Source organism: Pseudorca crassidens, chromosome 5 (genome assembly GCF_039906515.1).
Source record: "Pseudorca crassidens isolate mPseCra1 chromosome 5, mPseCra1.hap1, whole genome shotgun sequence".
NCBI classification, from domain to species: Eukaryota; Metazoa; Chordata; class Mammalia; order Artiodactyla; family Delphinidae; genus Pseudorca; species Pseudorca crassidens.
Window position 1 is genome coordinate 37,160,520 of NC_090300.1, and position 14,847 is coordinate 37,175,366.

Genomic DNA, 14,847 nt, shown 5'->3' on the forward strand with positions numbered 1-14,847 from the left:
GTACTGCCTTGAACGCTCCATCTCAATACTTACTCTGCATCCTCCTTCCTCCCCCTTCCCCAGCAACACAGACACACACACACACACACACACACACACACACACACACACAACACACACACAGCCTTATACACTTGATTATATTATAATGACCATGCAGACCCCTTTTAGAAAGAATTCCTACTTGGACTGTACCCAGGAGGTATGGCTATGGGAAAGAGCAAATGAATCTCGAGCTCTGAAGGAAGGGCTAGTTGCACATGTATTTAGTCCTTCCAGACCAAACATTTAGGGAAAAAATGAAGTTTTTAAAAGATAAAACCAATAATAACTTTTATTTTTATTTTGTCCCGCAGAGGTGCCACCACCAAACTGAAGGCAACCAAACCACTCAGACCAGCAAAACCAGGGGAAGCTTATGGGTCCGGTGAGCTCCCATCTCCATCAGGTGGTGGCCCCACTCTTGGATTTTAAGGTCTGTGGAAACTGCAGGCTTCCAGGAGTTCTGTGGGGACAGAGCAGAGGGGTAGGGCAGTTAATATCTACCTATATTTGTTTTCTGTTAAGTGAATCAACAGTTAAGCCTGATACAAAAGTGCTCAGACCCGTTGCCCTGCTATTCTGATGGGTGGACCTGGCCGTTCTCCTAGTGGCCTCCTCCTCCTGCCTGCACAGCTCCTGTGCCTACAGTGGGCAGTGTCTCACACCAAGAATGGTAACAGGATTTCCCTGCCCTACATCATCCCCCATCTTGTGTCTTACGGGCAGGGCTCACACGCCTGAGTCCATGTGGCTGGAACGAGCCTGGGAGGACTGTCCTCTCTGATCCAAGTGAGGAACTAACATAATGAGATGCACTAAGCACCCAGCACGTGCCAGTTTCCGTCCTGGGAGCTGGGGATGGAGCAGGGTACAGCAGGGACAGAGTCTCCACCCCCTCACAGACTATATAGGTTAGGTAAATACAACCTGGGTACTCAGAACAGTGGCCATGGATCCTTCCTTATACCAGAATTATGTGGGCAGCTGTTTAAATGCAGAAACCCTGGACCTGGCACAGACTTGCTGAATCAGTATCCCCAGGACCTGGGAATCAGTATCTTAAGGACTGTGGCTTATGGACCTGCACTCTGCAGTTGAAGAATAACCTCCCTATAGCTACATGGTATTCTCCCACATCTTCCAAATGATTCCAAGTCATTAAATGATGTCCAACATAGCTATAGTACAAAGGTGTGTTTTACTGTATTCTAGTTCTTAGAAAACTGGTGTTCTAGATAAGTACAGGCATACCTCATTTTATTGTGCTTCGCTTTATTGCACTTCACAGATGTTGTGTTTTTTACAAATTGAAGGTTTGTGGTAACCCTGCATCAAGCAAGTCTACTGGCGCCATTTTCCCAATAACATTTGCTAACTTCATGTCTCTGTGTCACATTTTGGTAATTCTTGAAATATTTCAGACTTTTTCATTATTATTATATATTTGTTATGGTGATCTGTGGTCAGTAATCCTTGGTGTTACTATTATTAATTGTTTTGGGGCACCACAAGCCATGCCCATTAACATGGCAAACTTAATCGATAAATGTTGTGTGTGTTCTGACTGCTCCACCAGCACAACAATATTGAAATTAGGCCGGTTAATAACCCTACACTGGCCTCTAAATGTTCAAGTGAAAGGAAGAGTTGCACATCTCTCACTTTAAATCAAAAGCTAGATGTGATTAAGCTTAGTGAGGAAGGCCTGTCCAAAGACAAGCTGGGCGTCTTGTGCCAAACAGTTAGCCAAGCTGTGGACACAAAGGAAGAGTTCTTGAAGGAAGTTAAAAGTGCTGCTCCAGTGGACACAGAAATGATAAGAAACAGCCTTATTCCTGATATGGAGAAAGTTTTAATGGCCTAGATAAAGGATCAAACCAGCCACAACATTCCCTTAAGCTAAAGCCTAATCCAGAGAAAGGCCCTAACTCTCTTCAGTTCTGTGAAGGCTGAGAGAGGTGAGGAAGCTGCAGGAGAAATGTCTGAAGCCAGCAGAGGTTGGTTCATGAGGTTTAAGGAAAGAAGCCATCTCCAGAACATAAAAGTGCAAAGTGAAGCAGCAAGTGCTGATGTAGAAGCTACAGCAAGTTACACAGAGACCTACCTAAGATAGTAAATGAAGGTGGCTACACTAAACAACAGATTTTCCATGTAGACAAAACAGCCTTCTATTGGAAGAAGATGCCATCTAGGACTTTCATAGCTAGAGAGGAGAAGTCAATGCCTGGCTTCAGAGCTTCAAAGGACAGGCTGACTCTCTTGTTAGGGGCTAATGCAGCTGGTGACTTGAAATTGAAGCCAATGCTCATTTACCATTTCAAAAATCCTAGGCCCTTAAGAATTATGCTTAGTCTCCTCTGCATATGCTCTATAAAGGGAACAACAAAGCCTGGATGACAGTACATCTGTTTACAATATGGTTTACTGAATATATTAAGCCCACTATTGAGACCTACTGCTCAGAAAAAAAGATTCCTTTCGAAATATGAGTGCTCACTAAAAATGTACATGGTAACCCAAGAGCTCTGATGGAGATGTACAAGATTAATGTTGTTTTCATGCCTGCTAACACAACATCCATTCTGCAGCCCATGGATCAAGGAGTCATTCTGACTCTCAAGTCTCGTTATGAAAGAAATACATTCCATAAGGCTATAGCTGCCATAGATAGTGATTCCTCTGGTGGGTCTGGGCAAAGTCAAATGAAAACCTTCTGGAAAGGATTCCTCATTCTAGATGCCATTAAGAATATTTTTGATTCATGGAGAAAGGTCAAAATATCATCATGAACAGGAATTTGAGAGAAGTTGATTCCAATCCTCATAGGTGACTATAAGGGGTTCAAGACTTCAGTGGAGGAAGTAACTGCAGATGTGGTGGAAATAGCAAGAGACCTAGAATTAGAAGAGGAACCTGAAGATGTGACTGACTTGCTGCAATCTCATGATAAAACTTTAATGAATAAGGAGTTGCTTCTCATGGATGAGCAAAGAGAGTGGTTTCTTGGGATGAAATCTACTCATGGTGAAGATGCTGTGAAGATTGTTGAAATGACAACAAAGGATTTAGAATATTATATAAACTTAGTTGATAAACTAACGGCAGGGCTTGAGAGGATGGAACTCCAATTTTGAAAGAAGTTCTGCTGCGGGTAAAATGCTGTCAAACAGCATTGCATGCTACAGAGAAATCCTTCATAAAAGAAGAGTCAATTGATGGGGCAAACTTAATTGTCGTCTTATTTTAAGAAATTGCCAGAGTCACCTCAGCCTTCAGCAACCACCACCCTGATCAGTCAGCAGCCATCACCACTGAGGGAAGACCCTCCACCAGCAAGGAGATTATGACTTGCTGAAGGCTCAGATGATGGTTAGCATTTTTTGGCAATAAAGTATTTTTTAATTAAGGTACGTACCTTGTTAGACACTTTTTACACATAATGCTATTGCACACTTTATATTGTAGTATAAACATAACTTTTATGTGCACTGGAAAACCAAAAACTTCATATGTCTTGCTTTATTGCAATATTCCTTTATTGCAATAGTCTGAAACTGAATCTGCAATATCTCCGAGGTATGCCTGTGCTGTGTATGGCAACTTTAGAGTTACTGGAACTTATCATTGTTCAAGCTTTCAGGAGCAGCACCATGTAAAAGAACTCTCTGCAATGCTGGAAATGTTCTCTTTGCTCATCTGTGTGGAGACACATGTATCTATTGAGCACTTGAATTATGGCTAGTGTGACTGAGGAGCTAAATTTAAAATTTTGTTTAATACTAATACAAGTTTAAATACCCACATGTAGCTAGAGGCTACCATCTTGAACAAGACAGCACTGTATAAAAAGGTGTTTAGAGCAGAGTAATTGGCATGGGCACATAACTCTCTTCCTTTTCTTAGTAATAGCATGGAATTCTGTATGTCCTGGCAGTCACTACCTCAGTGCCTTCAGCCGGTGCCCCCTTACGATCAGCCCATGCAAGTTAGCCTTTCATTCATGCTGGGATTGCATTGTTCCCTCAGCATTTCATCCTGTCTGTTGGTCATCTCCTGGGGACTGCAGCCCGCTCCTTCTTTTGTATCCAGCACCCAGAACCCCGCACATGTTCGTTTTGCAGATTCCCCAGTGTTGTTCCTCTTACTCACTTGAGGTTGAGCATCGTCTCAGGTTAGCCACAGCTGTGACATACTCAGTTCCTAAGTAGGTTTCATACGTTGTTGCGTTCGGAAGTGGAGCCAAACATTTAGTGTCACTCCTAAACAGAAGGTCCTTGTTTTCTGAGTCGAACAAACAAAAACTGCTCGGGCAGTTAGTTCCATTTTTTCCAAATTGAGCCTGTCAAATGGACAGAAAGTGCATGAGGACCTGTGGCAAAGAGCTGCTGGGAGCACATGGATGGGATGGAGGAGACTGGAAGCTGGGAACCAGCCCTGGGAAGAAAGGGAAGCTGCAGAGGATGCCTCAGGATCTTTCCACATCCATCACCTGGCATTCATACAATTATGGACCACAAATCTGTACTTCCATGAGGCCCCAAAGTCCTCTGTAGGGTCTATCCTGGTCCCATCTCCTTGGGGAAGTCCCTGCCTCCTGCCCACTGCTGACTTTTCTGATCTCTCTTCCTCACTTTGTTGGCCATGGTCTTGGGGGTGGCTTCCAGGAAATGAGAGGGAAGAAGCATATCCCTTTTAAGTATTATTGTCAAAGAAAATATTAAATATGAGCAACCCAGTGAGGAGTAGTACAGGTAGCTGTTAAAAGTTCATATCTGACTTTTAAGTTCATATGAACTTAAAAGTTCATCTTTGATCCTATCTTGATAAGAGGCTCAACTCCTCCAGGCCTTCTAAGATTGTAAGTGAAATAATGATTACAGAACATTTAGCATTCCATCTAGCACTTAGGAAATGTCCATTAAATACTAATTATTAGTACCATTTACCTTCAGAGGACTCACAAATGTAGCTATCTTAATTTTTAAAAGAAGAAAACCAATGGTGGATCATTAATTTTTAAAAGAAGAAAACCAATGGTGGATCAACAGACAGGAAGCTGTCACTGAGGGGAGGGTGGTGTTTGTGGGTGGAGGGGTCTTTAGGATTAAAATACTCAGGCAGTCTCTCTCCCCACAAGGCCAGCCCTGGGTTGGTTGTTTTCCCCAGAGGACAAGTTCCCTCAGGGTAGGTTCCTGGGTTCTGCTGCCTGTTGGAATGGTTCTTAGTATGCCTAAGCAAGAGAAACACAGTCCACATTTCATGACTTGTATCTAGAAGGGCTGGGAAATAGGATCAGTCACCTTCATTTTAAAAAAGGCAGAAGTGGGGAAAATGAGGGTACCACAGAGCAAGATCAGCGTCGAGCTGCAAGGCAGGTACTTGGACCCTGGGAAACATGCATCAGATGGGGTCTGATCTCTAGTGAGCAGAGCGAGGCCTGGGAGATCCAGTTCCACAATCCATGCCCTCCCAGTTCTAACTTCCAGGAAAAGAATGCTGGGGTAGGGCTGGGACTCAGCTGGGAAATCCCCAAATAATCCACACGCACCCAGGAAGAAAGGGTTGGAGGCCCTGTCTGTGCCACCATACCTGCTGTTTGTTTAATATTCTGCAAACACAAGCTGCCTTATCTTCCCGTGAGACCACAGCATGATTCGGGGCTCGGGCCAGGTGGCAATCAGTAGCCTTCTCCACAGACTTCCTGCTTCCGTCGGTGCACAGCAGCTCAAAATCTTTCTCCTGCAGTGTTTTTGCCCACTCTTCAGTGTTGTTTCCTGGGTACAGAAAAGGTGGGTCAGCCACAGTTTTGATCAAGGCACACCTCACTGGGGAGATGTGACCAACCCACTGGCGTGTGGAGGGCCTGGACCCAGTGGCCAGCAGGGGTTACAGTAATGTGGAGAGGAAGAGAGTTACCAGGAATTCCCAGAGACCACTCCATTCAATCTGCCCACCCAGCCAGGGGAGGGGGAACCACATTCTATGGATGATGTTCAAAATGATCTTCATTTCTTCTAAATTCCAAAGCATTTGGATCTCCTGCTCCAGTGTAGAAAGAATGTGACCCTCTAAGCAGGTTTGTGCTGTACCATCCGGCACTAGCAAGCAAAAGAACTTTCCCCAGAGGCCCTTTTGGAAGGGCCAAAGATTTCACTTTTATGAGTGAAATCTGGCTCACTCGTTCTAGTTCTATGTGGAATGCATGCATGCCTCTGTGCATACAGGTCCATATCCTGTTCTCAGCCCCTTGCTTCATCTTTTCTGTATTCTCTCTGAAAAAAGAACATCTCACCTATTCTCAAGGCTTAAGCTCCTTCCTCCTAAGGCAATTCTCAAATAAGTTTTCCTGGTTTTTGCTTCTCTCCTAAAATACAGGATTGCAGTCTTTTGCTTAATTTAATTTTCTCATTTAATTGAAAAACTAATATATGAATGCAGTATTTTAAAAGTTTAAATTTATACGGAGAGCAAAAATATCCCTTTTCCTACACTCTCCAAAGGTACGCTTTTGGTTTTTATAGAAAACTCCAAATTGCCTGCCTTTCCTCCCACCAGTACCTGCACATATCTTTGCTCACCTTTTAACATTTCTCCTTTCTTTTCTTACCCATCCCTCCAACTCAACACCTTCCAAGTGAAATCCATCCTTATTCTCTCCAAACCCATTCTGTTCTACTTAGTACTTTAAGCATTTATTCAGTACCATGTCCTCAGCCTTCTGCAAGGCACAGTCTTATTGGAGGGGGGAAATAGCACACATACCAAAATCAAAAATGCAGGGCACAGGTAATAACATTTTGTATTTTGTGTAACACTCTCTAAACGCTGTGTGAGCTAGGGAACCAGCACAGCGAGAGCACATTAACTCAGGAAGGCAAGTTTTCAGGTGTGTCCTGTAACATGTGTAGGCCTGAGAGGAGGAGAGAGGAACGCTTCTCTGTGAGGGGATGGAGGGCTCCAGCAAGACTCACGGACAGGTACGCGCCCGGTGTTCCTATTGGGTGGAGGATAGCCCCACTGGAACAGAGTCTTGGGCAGTCAGGCTAAACATGCTCTGATCCTCAAGGCCCTGAGTGTGGGATGGAGTGTGGCACTTAGGTAGGAAGAAAAGTGGGTCTATGAGAACTTATGAATGGAAATCAGTGTTAATGTGTGAGCCTGAAATAGGACAACTAGGAAAAATGAGATGGGAGGTGATTTGGTCTGGGTTAGGAGCAGTGGGCATCTAGAAGGGCATGATAAAAAATTTTCTTTCCACTACAAATAATGCTTGTTTACTGCAGCTAATTTGTAAAGTGCTACATAGTTTAAGGAAGAAGACTTTGAAACCCAGTATAATCCCACAGCATTCACCTTCAACATTGGTGCATTACTTCTAGTCTCTTTTCTAGACTCGTATGATATGCAGACACATATCTATATAATTAGATCATACAGTCTCTATGCCTTCGTATCCTGGTTCTTCCATATCACAACATACCATAGAATTTAATGAAGACATACATATTCCGAAGAAACAAAAAACATACTGACTGAAAAATTAATCTAGGCTCGACTGGCAGGGCATATAATAAAGACCTCCATGGGGACAGAGGCTGTGTGAAGAGGACTGGGTTTTGAGAGAAGTATGAGGAGTTTGGATTTATACAGGTTGAGGTTGCAGTGCCAGTGTACTTTGTACATAAAAATGACCACAGGGCAAACAGAGATCCTGGGATGTTATTTAGATGGGAGGTGGGCCTCCTCTATAAATTCCCCTCAGGAGGTAAGGCTTTTGGAGTCTTTGCAAAGAGAGTTGCGGCCTCGAGAGGGGAGCCCTACTTGGAAGGGTACAAAGAGAAATCAAGGGATGACAAAGAACCAGCCTAGGGTAACACTCAGGTAGCAGGAAAAAGGACAGCCCTTAAAGGAAAAAGCAAAAGTAACAGGAGGGAAGAAAGAAAAATTAGCCAAACCAATTATTCCTTCAAGTAAGTACTTAGCAACTTCTGTGTGCCATGTACTATGGTTGGTGTTGGGATGTAAGAAGAGAAAAAAAGAGCTCCCTGTGGCCATAGTTTATTACGGAATGTGATGAATTCAATAATAAGAGCAATATGGACAGAGGATTCTGTTGTGGGATGGAGGTGTGCCATTGGGGAAGGCGTCTTAGAGGAGTTGGTCCTGTACTAGTTCATTCTAAATGAGTTGCTGGAAACATCTGAGGTTGAGTAAAGGGACATGAGGGAAGGAGGGAAGTAATAGCTGCCTGGACTCTAGGTGGGGAATATAAGCAGTTAGTGATAGAGAGTGGGCAGGTGGAATACTCATTCTTACTGACATTTTTAAAATTTTTGTCTTGTTTGTTAATGTCATGGCCATCTAATATTCACCCACTAGTTTTAGTGCCCATTGATGATCCTTGCTTGAATCAATTATTACTATCTTGGTTGCCAAACGATAGTTTTTTAACTTCATAATTATTTCTGCATCTGTAATTAGCATTCTACAATAAGGAAGATGTTTCCCTTATACTCATTTGTTTAATCAGGATGGACTTATGCGTTCCTATTTTATTCAATGGGTTATCATTTCTTACTACTATTATTATGTCTTTTCAAGCTCAAAATGTCCCAGATTTGGCCAGTGGAGGGCTTTCACAATGGCTCCTATGTGCTTTGATACGTCCCATCTCTCTGAGCTCTTCAGCATGATGTTCCAGGTTCACCTTATACTTTTCCTGCCCCAGCCACAGAATCAGCTATTTTTCCAAGGGGCCTTGGTTCCTTCTATTGGAGAATGGTTCTAGAAGCCAAGGTCTTGGTGCTCATTCCTACAGGGGTGCCACTGTCTGTATGTTTTTCCCAGTGGACCTATAATATATTTACATATATATTGGACCTAGAAATAGTTATAAAGGACCTTTTGGGGACAACTCACAGAATTTGAATAGGGACTGTGGACGTGATGAGTATTAAATCCATGTTAGTATAAATTTCCTGATCTTCCTAATTGTAATGTAGGTATGTGAGAGAAAGTCCTGGTTCTTAGGAAATGTGCACTGAAGTATTTAGGGGAAAGGAGGCACAGTGCCTGCACCTGTAGGAAGGTTCCTGGGAGAGACTCAGGGCCACTGGGAAGCCCATGGTCCTTACCATTCTGCCTATCCAAGCAAACACTTCTCTCTTCACCGAACAAACAGGTTGAGAATCAGAGCTCTGGACCCTGACAGTGTCCATAACACTTCCACAAAGACATCCTGGACACAAGTGAACCAGCGACCCTGATTTATGGGGACAAAGGTTATGCACGTACCACCAGTGTTCTCTGTGACAGTCTGGGCCTTCACAAAGGCTACGTCTCCCTTCTCAACCAGACACCTGCAGAGTCCCAGACAGGGAGAGAGAAGAAAAGAGGTCAGAGACACATCTGTCATTCAGAAAGGCCACCTTATAGATCCAGGGCTGGCCATCTGATATCAGCAATTGTGATTCCCATTTGATCACTAATCTATTGTCACTGATCTTACATATTACTAATGTAAGTAATAAAAAGAAAACAAAACCTCTGATATGCTTTGTAGTTATACAATCTCACTTCTACACTCTAAATTCTAAATTCTGGCCCATTTTCTCCAACAGAGCTACATCCATTTCCTAGTTTCAACACAGATATTAGAGGGGCAGTTTTCCCTCAAGGTGATTCCTTACTCACAGTCTCCTTGTAAAATTGTAAACTTGTGGGCTGTGAATTGTTCTTACTCTAACTCACAAGCTGGTTGTACCTGGGAAGTTGGGATAATCTTTGTTTTTCCTTCCCTAGTGAGGATTTTAGTTACAATACCACCATCATTGTGAAGTTGATGGATTCATGAACTGCTAAGTGACACAGGCCCAAGTCAGACAGGATAGTTAAAAACTAATAAGGTCGTAAAGTGCCCAGGTGTCTCTTTAAAAATGATAGAGACTCCATGAGCTAGAAATGTAACCAAAGATGTAGAAGTCATGTACTTTACTTTTGTATTGATATATTTCCATGGTTGTAGGTTCCCCCAGAGGTGAATGGAAGAGCATGAGCCAGATGCTTGACTCCTGTGTTTATTCAATTATGGTAGGGTTTCCTCACCTGGCACTAGTGACATTAGGGGCCAGATAATTCTTTGTTGTAGGGTGCTGTCCTACGCATGTAGGATGTTTAGCAGCCTCTCCCAGTTAGATGCCAGTAGCATCCCCCAACTCCACTGATAATCAAAAACATCTCCAGACACTGCCAAATGTCCCCTGAGGGGCAAATCACCCCCCGCTGAGAACTTCTGACCTGTACCATACTGCCAGTCTTTGCTGTCTATGACAGCCAGGTCTGGAGACCGTGTCCTGGAGGGAGCTGGATGCCTCTTCTCACAGGTTTCTACTTATGTTTGTAAACGTGACACCCTAACATGCAGGACTAATGGGATAGGAATGTAAGAATCTCACCTGCGTTCCTAAAAAGGAATCTCGTCAGGGCTGGGATTACTATTATTTTTGTATGAGGATTATAATACTCACCTGAAAGCCCCTGAATAGCCATAGTATCTCTCATGGTTGTTGGGAAGACACTCCCTTCCCGGAACACCTTCTGAGCCAATGCACAGAGCACAGAGACTGGAATCTCGCAGAGACCCAGGAGCACAGCCTTCACTGAAAAATTTATCTGTGCAGAAGGATAAGAGAAAGTCAGCTCTTCCTGAGTCAATGTCAGTGGCCTTTACCTAACACATCACAGGTGTATATGGCCCAGGATAGGTAGAACATACTCATTATGTGACCTGCCATCAACTCAGGACCTGCCAGGGTATAGGCTTTGAAAGGAAACTTAATTGAGGCTGGGAACCTTTACAAGTCAGGTGGAGGGGATTCCATCAGCATACCAATAGTGTCTCACTCACCTAGAGAGATGGGATGGAAATGATATGAAAGTTGACTAAAAGGGGTAAAATTGAAGGTCTCACTCCCTGAGTTGTGCCACTTGTTTTTGGTGTTTCTTTTCTCTGATATTTATTAGAAGAGCCTTTAACAGAACTTAGAACTCCAACCTTGAGAAAGTGCTGGGGAATTTCACACACAGTTCAGCTGCTCTCCCATAGCTGTAAAACTGCCAGGAGGCTCAGGAGAGCAGAAGTGCTGCCCTTGCTGGTGGGCAACAGAACTCCTGAATGCACCCCCCTCACACACACACACACACACACACACACACACACACACACACACACACAGGACTTGCCTGGTTCATAACTGTCTTTAGAGACCCTCCTTTTGAAGTAGCTACAAATATTTGGAGGTGGCAGGGAGGAAGTACTCAGGAAGTTAAAGAAAATAAGAACCATGAGAAAACATGTCCATGGTGAAATTACACACAGATTTTAGGAGGTAGAACTAAGCTCATACCTGAAGATATTCAGAGGACACAGAGAATAAACTGATTTCCACCACTTTGAAGGGGCCTAGGAGCTGAGCAGTCACTTGGTGAGACTGCCAAGATCTTAAAGAAACGTGAAGATCCCTCATACCACATTGCCTAGAAAGCCCTGTGGCAGGGCTTGGAGCTGTCCACCCAATGGCCATTTCCCCTTGCTTCTTCATAACAAAGATCAAGTTTCTTTTCTTTTTCTTTTAATTTTTTTCTCCATTAATTTTTTATTGAGATATAATTGACGTATAACATTAATTTCAGGAGTACAACATGTTTCGCTACTGTGACTATATTGTGAATGATCACCACAATAGGTCTAGTTAACGTCCATCACCATACAGGGTTAAAAAACTTTTTTTCTGGGCTTCCCTGGTGGCGCAGTGGTTGAGAGTCTGCCTGCCGATGCAGGGGACACGGGTTCGTGACCCGGTCCGGGAAAATCCCACATGCCGCAGAGCAGCTAGGCTAGGCCCGTGAGCCATGGCCGCTGAGCCTGCACGTCCGGAGCCTGTGCTCCGCAACGGGAGAGGCCACAACAGTGAGAGGCCCGCGTAACGCAAAAGAAAAAAAATATTTTTTCTTTTGGCTAGGACTTCCAAACTATGTTGCATAAAAGTGGCAACAGTGGGAGTCCTTGTCTTGTGCCTGATCTTAGAGGGAATGCGTTCAGCTTTTCACTGTTGCATATGATGTTAGCTGTGGGTTTGTCATATACGGCCTTTATTATGTTGAGGTATATTCCCTCTATGCCCACTTTCTGGAGAGTTTTTCTCGTAAATGGGTGATGAATTTTATCAAAAGCTTTTGCTGTATCTATTGAGATGATCATATGATCTTTTTCTTCAATTGGTTAATGTGGTGTATCACATTAAATTTTTTTTCTTGTGATGAGAACTTTTAAGAGCTACTCTCTTAGCAACTTTGAAATGTGCAATACGGCATTAACTATAGTCACCATGATGTACATTACATCCCCATGACTTATTTATTTTATAACCGAAGTTCTTACCTTTTGACTACATTCACCCAATTTGCCCACCCCCAACCCCTGCCTCTGGCAACCGCCAATCTGCTCTCTGTGTCTATGAGCTTGGGTTATTTTGTTTTATTTTTGTTTAGATCCCACATATAAATGAGAACATGCGGTATTTGTCTTTCTTTGCCTGACTTATTTCACATAGTGCCCTCAGGGTCCATCCATGGTGTTGCAAGAGGCAAAATTTCTTTCTTTTTTATGACTGAATGATATTCTATTGTGTATATATAAACCACAAGTTCTTTATCCATTCATTCATGATGGACACTTAGGTTCTTTCCGTGTCATGGCTGTTGTAAATAATGCTGCAGTGAACGTGTGGGTGCCTATCTTTTCGAGTTAGTATTTTTGTTTTCTTCCAGTAAATACCCAGAAGTGAAATCGTTGGATCATATGGTAGTTCTACTTTTAATTTTTTGAACAAAAATCTAGTTTTATTTGGGACAGAAACATGCGCAAATAAACGATGACATTTTTCAGCCTCTCTTACAGCTAAATGTGACTATGTATCTAAGTTCAGGGCAATGAGAAGTTAGCTGAAGTAATTGGGCTAGAGTTCCTGAATAGCTCCTTTAACAAGGTGGCACATACGTCAAGTGCCCTTTCTCTTTGTTCCTTGAGGTTGCCTGGATCGTGGATATAATGGCAACCATGAGTGACCTTGAAGATGGAGGCCTCATGCTGAGAATGGTGCAGCAGGAAGAGAGAGGAGCCTGGGATTCTAATGAGAGTACCAGCCACGGACTGCTGTCTCTGGTCTTTTTCATGAGAGAGAAAAGTAAATGCATATTCACTTAAGCCATTATGTGCAACTGAAAAGAACCATTCTGATCCACCTCCCAGCCCTACCATTCCTTTTAGATATTTTCTTGAAGTTCACTAAACCAAATTGTATTACCATAGAGCCACAGCCACAGCATCTTGTACCATACCACACTCTTCCCAGTACACCTCTTCCCACCTGGCCCTGACAACAGTACCCTCTCAAAGCTCACTCACCAAATTCACAGTGGTTAATATTATTGTAGAGCAGACCCATGGGGATGTTCCAACCAGCGGTTCTGTCTACTGCAGTGTGGCAGGACTTCCTGCCTTTCAGATTGTTCCAGTTGAGATCAGTATCTGATTTCTTAACCACAGCCACAGCAAGGTACCCTGCAAGAAAGACACCTAAATAGGGAGTATTAACACCCCTGGGCCCTCCAGAATGTCTAAACCTGCCATCTCCTTAAGGAGTAGAATTATCCCAAACCATTCCTTCTCTCTTTGAAAGGGTCTTCCCAATAACTGACGGGGGGGTGGGGGTGGGGTGGATACAAGTCATTCCAGGAGGTGGAGATTAATCTGAACTTAAAAAGTAAAGTAGTAAGAATACATAACCATCAGAGCAATGGCTGGTGTATAACCCTTCCCCAAATGCATGAAGCTACTGACATAAACCAGCAACTCACCCTCCACTGTGGAATAGCAGAGGAATGGATACTGAAGGGTACATTAGGAAAGAGTAGTAAATGAGCAATAAACCACAGGGATATTCTGGCCAGATAATTTGTGATAAGGAGAATACAGGTTTGCAGCACAATAAATATGCAAAGTGGAAACTGTCAAAATCAAGTTAGCTGCCATGATTAGCTGCAAATACATGCTGATCTTTAAAACTGGTAATAGAATATCAACTCATGATTTCAGTTTTCCAATTTAATTAATTCAGGAAATTGTTTCCAACAGAAAAGACACAAATCTTATTGTTCATGGAATAAGAATGGTTCTGTTTTCGGCTGAAGAGCTTGGTTCCTAGTGTGATGGGGAGAGGCTGAAGGTTGTAACTGGGAAAAGTGATGAGGACAGACTTGCACACTAATGGCTGGAAATGACCTGCAGGGACCTGAGTGTGGGCCCCAGAGCCCACTTTGATAAGATTTCCTGTCTTTCTGCTGCCACATCTTTCCAGATCCACCCCCAGCCAGAGCGCTGGGTGAGAGCCAGGTTGGCCTGGGTTCCTGGGCCTAGCTCTGGCTGGGAGGCTAAGCAATCACATGCCCCTAGACATCTGCCAGTATGAGCCTCTCCCTTCAGCCCTGCCAGGCACGTATCAGCAAGGCTCCTGGGCTGGTGCTAACTCTCATCTAAAACTTTGCTGGCCTCGTGCAATGCGAGGCAGTCAGGAGTGGTGGGGAGGGCCTGTATTTGCTTGCTGGATGTTGGAGTCTAGACAACTTGTAATCTCTCTGAGCTGTTGGTCCTCTTATGCATCCTTAGAGGACAACAAGACATACCTTATAGGATTAAATGAAAATTCCCATGTGCAAGTCATAGCAAGTGTAAAAAAGTAATCATCA

At 43.4% G+C, this 14,847-nt stretch overlaps 1 protein-coding gene across 1 annotated transcript in view; it reads right to left on the bottom strand.

The window, feature by feature from the left end:
- Positions 1 to 316: 316 nt before the first annotated feature.
- TF (transferrin) overlaps positions 317 to 14,847 on the bottom strand; it is a 31,356-nt gene continuing 16,825 nt past the window's right edge. The window contains exons 12-17 of the mRNA XM_067737771.1: positions 13,508 to 13,663; positions 10,569 to 10,713; positions 9,337 to 9,401; positions 5,632 to 5,816; positions 4,192 to 4,381; positions 317 to 505 (exon numbers count right to left, since the gene is read on the bottom strand). Coding sequence (XP_067593872.1) covers positions 471 to 505; positions 4,192 to 4,381; positions 5,632 to 5,816; positions 9,337 to 9,401; positions 10,569 to 10,713; positions 13,508 to 13,663 — 776 coding nt within the window. The 3' untranslated portion in view covers positions 317 to 470. The remainder of the gene's footprint in view (positions 506 to 4,191; positions 4,382 to 5,631; positions 5,817 to 9,336; positions 9,402 to 10,568; positions 10,714 to 13,507; positions 13,664 to 14,847) is intronic.